The sequence below is a fragment of the Physeter macrocephalus genome, chromosome 2, assembly GCF_002837175.3.
Source record: "Physeter macrocephalus isolate SW-GA chromosome 2, ASM283717v5, whole genome shotgun sequence".
NCBI lineage: Eukaryota > Metazoa > Chordata > Mammalia > Artiodactyla > Physeteridae > Physeter > Physeter macrocephalus.
This window is the reverse complement of record NC_041215.1, coordinates 15,880,444-15,889,895: the sequence shown is the minus strand read 5'-3', so window position 1 is coordinate 15,889,895 and position 9,452 is coordinate 15,880,444. Positions and strand designations below refer to the sequence as shown.

The 9,452-nt window shown below is 48.5% G+C and overlaps 1 protein-coding gene across 1 annotated transcript in view; it reads right to left on the bottom strand.

Moving 5' to 3' along the window:
• The window catches only part of LOC102985248 (mucin-16), a 97,875-nt gene that overhangs the window by 46,845 nt on the left and 41,578 nt on the right, over positions 1-9,452 (bottom strand). The window contains exons 2-5 of the mRNA XM_055091348.1: positions 8,374-8,484; positions 3,841-7,295; positions 2,775-3,772; positions 743-2,525 (exon numbers count right to left, since the gene is read on the bottom strand). Coding sequence (XP_054947323.1) covers positions 743-2,525; positions 2,775-3,772; positions 3,841-7,295; positions 8,374-8,484 — 6,347 coding nt within the window. The remainder of the gene's footprint in view (positions 1-742; positions 2,526-2,774; positions 3,773-3,840; positions 7,296-8,373; positions 8,485-9,452) is intronic.

Below are 9,452 nucleotides of genomic sequence, written 5' to 3'. Positions count from 1 at the left end.
TGCTGGTCTTCCTCAGTTCAGGAGTCAGAGAGGATGTGGAGTGTTTCTCGAACATTGTAGTTTCTAAAGAGTGAGGCACTGATGTGGAAACACTGTTGTGCATAGGGGTGGAAGGAATAACCATTGGGGACGTGACATTGGATGGCTCTGAGTCAGCTGGGGCAGAGGAATGTGCTTCATGTCCAGAACTTGTGTTGGCCCGGTGGGTCCCAGCTGTGTTTTGGGAGGGCTGAATTTCATCTGTACCTGTAGAGGCTCCAGAGGTGGACAGTATCTTAATGGTGGTCCTCATCTCACTTGAAGGTGAACTGGACACAGGTTCCACACTTGTAGCCAATGTGTCTTTGGTCTTGCCCAGACCACGAGTGAGAAGTGAGGTCACAGGGGTAGGAGAGGTTGGGCTCCTCTCTGGTAATGTGGATGGCTCAGGGGAGGGTGTTGTCATGGAAGGTACAATCACTGTGGAAGATGGAGAGCCAGTTTCTATCACAGAGGCAGGGCTTGGCCAAGACACATCCTCAAGACCTGTGCTTCTGAGAGTGTTCATCTCTGAGTGCGTAAAACTCTGAGTCACAGTCGAGTGAATCTCTGCCCTGAGAAGTGAGGTCACAGGGGTAGGAGAGGAGGGGCTCCTCCCTGGTAATGTGGATGGCTCACGGGAGGGTGCTGTCAGGTCAGGTACAATCACTGTGGAAGATGGAGAGCCAGTTTCTATCACAGAGGCAGGGCTTGGCCAAGACACATCCTCGGGACCTCTGCTCCTGAGAGTGGTCATCTCTGAGTGCGTAAAACTCTGAGTCACAGTCGAGTGAATCTCTGCCCTGGAGGTGTTCGTTGTACTTGCCAAGGTAAGTGGGTCCTGTGATGTAGCCTCAGTGGGACCTGTTTGGGTGGTCATGGTCACTTCTGCAGATTCTGTCGTAGCAGGAGAGGCAGAGGGCCTGGTGGTGACGCCTGCAGGTATGTCTGGCGACATCGTGGACTGAACAGGGCCAGGGATGGATGTGCTGCTAGCGGAGATGTGTTCGGTCCTAGAGATCTCAGTAGTCATATCAGTGGGTACTTTGGAAAGGAGAGTGATTTTCTCTATGGCTGAGCTCTTCTGCTGAACGGTGCTGGTCTTCCTCAGTTCAGGGGTCAGAGAGGATGTGGAGTGTATCTCAAACATGGTAGTTTCTAAAGAGTGAGGCATTGATGTGGAAACACTGGTGTGCCTAGGGGTGGAAGGAGTAACCATTGGGGACGTGACATTGGATGGCTCTGAGTCAGCTGGGGCAGAGGAATGTGTTTCATGTCCAGAACTTGTGTTGGCCCCGTGGGTCCCAGCTGTGTTTTTGGAGGGCTGAATTGCATCAGTACCTGTGGAGGCTTCAGAGGTGGACCCTATCTCAATGGTGGTGCTGATCTCACTTGAAGTTGAACTGGACACAGGTTTCACACTTGTACCCAATGTGCCTTTGGTCTTGCCCAGACCACGGGTGAGAAGTGAGGTCACAGGGGTAGGAGAGGACGGGCTCCTCCCTAGTAATGTGGATGGCTCAGGGTAGGGTGTTGTCATGGCAGGTACAATCACTGGGGAAGATGGAGAGCCAGTTTCTGTCACAGAGGCAGGGCTTGGCCAAGACACATCCTCGGGACCTCTGCTCCTGAGGGTGGTCATCTCTGAGTGCGTAAAGCTCTGAGTCACAGTCGAGTGAATCTCCGCCCCTGATGTGTTGGTTGTAGTGCCCAGGGTAAGTGGGTCCTGTGATGTAGCCTCACTGGGACCTGTTTGTGTGGTCATGGTCACTTCTGCAGATTCTGTCGTAACAGGAGAGGCAGAGGGCCTGGTGATGACGCCTGCAGGTATGTCTGGCGACATCGTGGACTGAACAGGGCCAGGGATGGATGTGCTGCTAGCGGAGATGTGTTCGGTCCTAGAGATCTCAGTAGTCATATCAGTGGGTACTTTGGAAAGGAGAGTGATTTTCTCTATGGCTGAGCTCTTCTGCTGAACGGTGCTGGTCTTCCTCAGTTCAGGGGTCAGAGAGGATGTGGAGTGTATCTCAAACATGGTAGTTTCTAAAGAGTGAGGCATTGATGTGGAAACACTGGTGTGCCTAGGGGTGGAAGGAGTAACCATTGGGGACGTGACATTGGATGGCTCTGAGTCAGCTGGGGCAGAGGAATGTGTTTCATGTCCAGAACTTGTGTTGGCCCCGTGGGTCCCAGCTGTGTTTTTGGAGGGCTGAATTGCATCAGTACCTGTGGAGGCTTCAGAGGTGGACCCTATCTCAATGGTGGTGCTGATCTCACTTGAAGTTGAACTGGACACAGGTTTCACACTTGTACCCAATGTGCCTTTGGTCTTGCCCAGACCACGGGTGAGAAGTGAGGTCACAGGGGTAGGAGAGGACGGGCTCCTCCCTAGTAATGTGGATGGCTCAGGGTAGGGTGTTGTCATGGCAGGTACAATCACTGGGGAAGATGGAGAGCCAGTTTCTGTCACAGAGGCAGGGCTTGGCCAAGACACATCCTCGGGACCTCTGCTCCTGAGGGTGGTCATCTCTGAGTGCGTAAAGCTCTGAGTCACAGTCGAGTGAATCTCCGCCCCTGATGTGTTGGTTGTAGTGCCCAGGGTAAGTGGTTCCTGTGATGTAGCCTCAGTGGGACCAGTTTCTGTGGTCACGGTCACTTCTGAAGATTCTGTCATCACAGGAGAGGCAGAGGGCCTGGTTATTATGCCTGTAGGGATGTGTGGCGACTTCGTGGACTGAACAGGGCCAGGGATGGACGTGCTGCTAGAGGAGATAGGTTCTGTCCTAGAGATCTCAGTAGTCGTATCAGTGGGTACTTTGGAAAGGAGAGTGATTTTCTCTATGGCTGAGCTCTTCTGCTGGACGGTGCTGGTCTTCCTCAGTTCAGGAGTCAGAGAGGATGTGGAGTGTATCTCAAACATTGTAGTTTCTAAAGAGTGAGGCATTGATGTGGAAACACTGTTGTGCATAGGGGTGGAAGGAATAACCATTGGGGACGTGACATTGGATGGCTCTGAGTCAGCTGGGGCAGAGGAATGTGCTTCATGTCCAGAACTTGTGTTGGCCCGGTGGGTCCCAGCTGTGTTTTGGGAGGGCTGAATTTCATCTGTACCTGTAGAGGCTCCAGAGGTGGACAGTATCTTAATGGTGGTCCTCATCTCACTTGAAGGTGAACTGGACACAGGTTCCACACTTGTAGCCAATGTGTCTTTGGTCTTGCCCAGACCACGAGTGAGAAGTGAGGTCACAGGGGTAGGAGAGGAGGGGCTCCTCCCTGGTAATGTGGATGGCTCACGGGAGGGTGCTGTCAGGTCAGGTACAATCACTGTGGAAGATGGAGAGCCAGTTTCTATCACAGAGGCAGGGCTTGGCCAAGACACATCCTCGGGACCTCTGCTCCTGAGAGTGGTCATCTCTGAGTGCGTAAAACTCTGAGTCACAGTCGAATGTGTCCCTGCCCCAGAGACCTTGGTCGAGGTACATTCCCTGGGGAAGATGGAGAGCCAGTTTCTGTCACAGAGGCAGGGCTTGGCCAAGACACATCCTCGGGACCTCTGCTCCTGAGAGTGGTCATCTCTGAGTGCGTAAAACTCTGAGTCACAGTCGAATGTGTCCCTGCCCCAGAGACCTTGGTCGATATGTCCAAGGTAAGTGTGTCCTGTGATGTAGCCCCTGGGGGACCTGTTTGGGTGGTGATGGTCATTCCTGAAGATTCTGTCATGAACATGGATATCGAGGGGCTGGTTCTGCTTTCTCTAGGTGTGTTTGGAGAAGTTTTGAATTGAGCAGGGCTTGGGTTGGATATCCTGCTAGAGGAGGTTACTTGTGTCCTGGTGGCCTCAGTAGTAGCATCGTTTGTGGACACATTGGAAATGACAGTGCTTGTCTCTGTAGCATAGCTGGTCTCCTGGTAGGTACTTGTCTCCCTAAGTCCTGTATTCAGAGAAGACTCTGACTCTCTCTCAATCTTTATAGTCTCTGATGAGTCAGACATTGATGTGGGAGCAGTAATGTCCCACATGGTAGAGGAGGTAACCACTGAAGATGTAGCTTTGGATGGCTGTGTGTGGGCCAGGACAGGAGAATGTGATTCATGTCCATAACTGGTAGTCTCTACATGTGTCATTGCTGTGTTTGTGGAAGGATGAATTGCTTCTATATCTGTGGTGACAAACATCTCATCTGAGCTACTCCTCAAATTTGGGGGTAAACTGGTATCAGTTTCCAAACTTGTCCTCAACATGTCTCTGGTCTTCCCCAAGCCGAAGTTCTTAGGCAAGAGACCTGAGGTCACAGGTAGAGTAGAGGAGGTACTTTGCCCTTGTGATGTCAACAAAACATGAGAAGATGAGGTTTTGTCAGAGATAGGTGCTAGGGAAGAGGAAGAGGTGGCTTCTCCCACAGAGGGAGGGTTTGTCCATGACACACCTTCAGGACCTTTGCTCATTTGAGTGGTTATCTTTGACTGTGGAAATCCCTGAGTCACAGCCAAGTAAGTCCCTGACAAGGAGGCTGTGACTAATGTGTCCATGGTAGGTGCACCCAGCGATGTAGTCCCAGAAGGACCTGTTTGCATGGTGATGGTCATTCTTTCAGAGTCTATTATGTCAGGGAAGGTAGAGGGCCTGGTGATGTCTGATGACCTTGTGGACTGAGCTAGATCTGGGCTGGAAATTCTGTCAGAGGTAGTGACTTCTGTCCCGGACACCCGAGTGTTAGCAAAAGAACTTAGGGAACGGACACTGCTTATCTCTGCGGTTGAGTTGGTATCCATGTAAATACTGGACTCCCTCAGTTCAGTGGTCAGGGCGTAATCAAGCTCTCTTCCAGCCCTTGTGGATTCTGGCCAGGTAGTTGTTGTTGTGGAAACAATGGTATTCAGCATGATGGAGGTAGTATTCATTGGATATGTGCCCATGGATGACTCTGAGTGGGCTGGGACAGTGGAATGAAGATCATGTTCAGAGTTTGAGGGCCATACTGTTGTATCTATTGTGTTTGTAGATGGGTGAATTGTCTCTTTGTCTGTGGTAGGTTCAGAAGTGGCTATTCTCTCATATGTGCCATTTTTCCAATTTGGAGATGAAGTTGTCCCAGATTCCAAGCTTATGCCCAGTAGATCTGTGGTCTTTAATAGGCCTGGGGAGTCAGTAACCTCCTTGATGGTCCCTCCTGAGACAGAAGAGACATTTATCACCTCTGTGTTCAGAGGTGTGCTTGAGCTTGATTCTTTTTCCCCCATCCAAGAATGAGGTGTAGCTCTTGCCTCTGTTGTAGGAGTCCTTACCCCATTCACCCAGGGAGTTGGATATGGAGTTCTTACTGTGTATGGGATTAAATCCAGAGTCGTTGCTTCTTGTCTAGACATATACCCTGGATCTGCAGAAGCTGTGATGTGAAGCTGGGTAGAACTCTGCTCTACTTCTTTGCTGGCAAGATCTGGCCTCCCTGATAAAGTGACTTTAGAGCTATTTACCATTGTAACAGGTGTGACCTCACTTGTAATGTCCTCTATGGAGGAGGGCAGCTGTGAGGTAGTTGGGCTGATCATGTTCTCCAAAGGGAGTTCTGAAGGAGTTGTAACCTCTTGAAGAACTGAGGTAGAGGTTATGGCTGATGACACAGAACTCCCAGTGGCCCAGTCAAGAGTGGACAGAGAATCAGGCAGAGGAGTGGTTGGGAGGCTCTTTGGGATAGTCTTTGTATTTGGATGGTCCATAGAAGCCATTGAAACATGCAAAGCTTCTGTTTCTCTTCTACTGGGAGTCCAACTTGTGCTTAAAATGTCAGGAACTGAGGTGCTCATCCTCTCAACACCAGAAGTTGAGATGGGCATAGATGCAGTTGTGTCTAAAGGACTCAATGTCCTTACACTTGTGCTGGCCTCTGTCTTTTCAGCTGAAGCAAAGGAGGATGGGATGGCTAGGCTGGTTCCAATGACAGTCACAAGGCCATGGGGGGTAGACACAGAGCCTGATTCAGTGCTTGACGCTATGGATGAAGTTGTGCTCATTGCAGAATTTGCTTTAGGAGAACCTGTGACTTCCAAGATTGAAGCCATGTCTGTGATAGTCCTGGGGCCTGATGTTGCAGCTGTGGATGACCAGGTGGGCGGGTGCTGTAGGGCAGATGTGCTGGTCTCTGTAGCCAGGGTGCTGTCCATGGTGCTCACACTTCCTTTTGGGTCGGGCATGGTAGTCAGGACTGAATTGGTTTCCATAGTGGTGATGGTGGTGGTGACAAGTGGAGTGGGAGCTATGGTTACCTCCATGTTGCTCACTCCTGCAGGATATGAGGTCTGTGATAGTTGCCCAAGAGTAGAGGCAACATCACTAGTTACTACACTTGTGATGGTCGCCAGTGTCTTAGACCCCAAGGAGGGGAATGTGACAGATGGTGAAGAGCTCATTTTTCCTCCTGTGGCATTGGTGATGCTGGTAATGTCTTGGCTTTCAGAGGTCAGAGATGCTAATGTGGTTTGTTCTACGGAGGTGTTATGCAATGTGTCTTTGGCCTCAGGGGATTTACCAAGAATCAGGTTACTCCCAGTTGTCTGCTCTGACCGTGGGCTAGCAGATGAATAAGCCTCACTCACAGATATACTTGCCTGTTGTTCATCTGTCATTGTATCTTTACTCAGAACAGTGGAAGGAATGACTGTGATGTTGACCCTTGTCTTGGTTATAAATTCAGATTTATCTGTCACTGAGCTCATGGTTATCATCTGGGTTGTCACAGAGTCCGGGATGGCCACAGAGTCTTCAGGACCAGTGGAAGATGTGTTCAGAGAGACATGTGTGTCCACGGTGGTCCCTCCAGTGGAGCCAAGCCACATGGATAAATTCATTCCAGTTGTCCTTGGAATCAGAGTTGGGCTTCTTTGTGGACCAGTCCCTATGTTGCCTTTAGGATTTGACTCTCGGGAGACGGAGGACACTGTGCCCAATGACTTTTTGGTCCCTTCTGGAGTCCCGAGATGGGGGTTGGTCCAAACCTCAGATGGGGAGAGTGAGACCCGTTCTGTAGTTGCTGTCCCTTTTGCTGGTGACTTGGCTGGTGTAATGAATCCTGTGAGCAGGTGAGGGAGGCTGATGCTGCCACTCTCTATGGCTGTGGACTGAAGTGTGACTGGTTCCACTGTGGTCTTCATAGGGACAGTTGCTGTTGAAGTATTCCAAGAATTTCCCAGAGTGTACTTCATCTCTGGGCTGGTGCTGGGCTCCTTGGGGCTTATGATTTTGAAGGCTGTAGCCGTTTCTGGGCTTCTTGTGGACATACCTGTGATTAGAAATTGAATTGGTAGGAGATATGCAAACGGTACAGGAGTCCTGATTGACAGTATCATTTGTTCCTTCCTGTGATTTCAACTCAAACTATTTCCTATTTCTCCAGAAAAGAAAACGTTAACCCTCTCATACCACATTTCAAGACTCTGGACACCAGGGACCATCCCTGAAGATGGATCAAAGTGTTAGGGTTAGTGGGGTGAGGGCTTTGACCCTCTTGTTTACTCAGGAGAAATTGTTACCTGGAACTCAGTGTACTACATACCCTACAAAGAAGGGCTCTTTGTACAAGGAAGGATGTGATGAACCTGGACTCTACCCATGCACGAGGCTTTCCCTACCCTATTTTACTTTTCTCCTTGGAGCCTGCCCTTGCGGAACCAGTTTCAGCTTATAACTTCGAGCCTCCCCTAGATGTCCCAAATCTTAGTTCACTGAAAAGCCACTTAAGGATTTATATTTGAGAAGCAACAGATTAGAAGGGTGATAAAATTCTTTTCCTTTACCTTCATCCTCTTTCAAATTCATCTCCCTCTCTGAACCCTTTTCCTATCCTTGAGGTAAAGGGCATGTAACTGCCACAGGAATAAGGAAAGCTCGACCTTCTAAGAGCACTCTTTTTTACATTATCCTCACCAACTTGGCATAGCCAAGGACCATGATCCCTTCCTCTACTGTAACAAAAGAAAACTGTATCACCTCAAGTCTGTCTGTGCCCTCCCTGTCAACACAAAATTCCAGTGAGGATCTCCGATTTAGAAAGATCCTTCACCCTGGTGCAAGAGAAAGTGTGGAGGGAACTGACCCTGTGGCATTTTCTCCTGCTGAATTGATTGGCTACTAATCATATAAATTACTAAGGTGAAGCAATAACAGTGTTCCGTTAATACAATCTCTAGGAAAAAAAAATAACCAACATCTTTAGAGTGGCAAGAAGCCAATGAAATCGATTTCAAACCTAGTCATTTTACTTCCTTAAACAATCCAATTTTTGACCCTAGGGATGAAGAGAGAGGACCCAAATGGGTCCTCTTAGACTTGAAGAAAATAGAGATGATGCTCTTACTTACCCACATTGATCATAGTCGTAAGAGATGCGGGGTTACTGGTTGGCCAAGTGGTACCTCCAGGTTCTCCTTGACTCAGCTCCCTGGTGGTGATTGCCACACACTCATCAGGGCCTGAAGTAAAAGACAGAGGTGTTACCTTTGCATTCCCTAAGAATACGGACCTATGAGGAACATTCTCACTAGATACTGGCTTAGCAATGCCCTCATTTGTCTCTGAGAAGGCATTTAAAGAGTAACTGTCTTTTTTACATTAACTCAAACCCTCAAGATGGTCATAAGAGATGGAAAGCTTTTTGTTAATTGTGGGGACTTCTGATCTGATTGGTCTCAACATATAAATTTTTAAAACTATCTGTCTCCTTAGAACAAGTGGGGTCTTCATCACTCTATTATACCTTTATTCATTTTGAAATACTCATATATAACATGAGTTAAATCCAGCAAAATTGTTGTAGTTATTGAGGAGTTTGGCTCCTCAATAAAAAAAAGCTGTGTGTGATTTTTCAGGCCCAACCATAGGCAATTACCACAAGGATATTAGCTTCAAATAGGAAATCTGTCCTCCCCACACCAGACTTTGTGCGCAGCCAATACACTGAAGTTGCTCAAGACAGTTGCAGTCAAGGACTTGGGTCCCTCTTGACCAGCCATGCTCTTATGCATTCCTAGACCAGGAGCCTTCATTCCTAGGTCTTTTTATTTATTATTATTTTTAAAATAGATCTTTATTGGAATATAATTGCTTCACAATACCGTGTTAGTTTCTGTTGTACAACAAAGCAAATAAGCATATGTATATGCATGTCCCAATATCCCCTCCCTCCTGAGCCTCCCTCCCATCCTCCCTACCCCACCCTTCTAGGTCATCGAAAAGCACCAAGCCGATCTCCCTGTGCTATGCTACTGCTTCCCACCAGCCAACTATTTTACATTCGGTAGTGTATATATGTCAATGCTACTCTCACTCCGCCCTAGCTTTGCCTTCCCAGCTTCATGTCCATTTTCTATATCTACCTCTTTATTCCTGCCCTGCAACTAGGTTCATCAGTATGATTTTTTTTTTAGATTCCATATATATG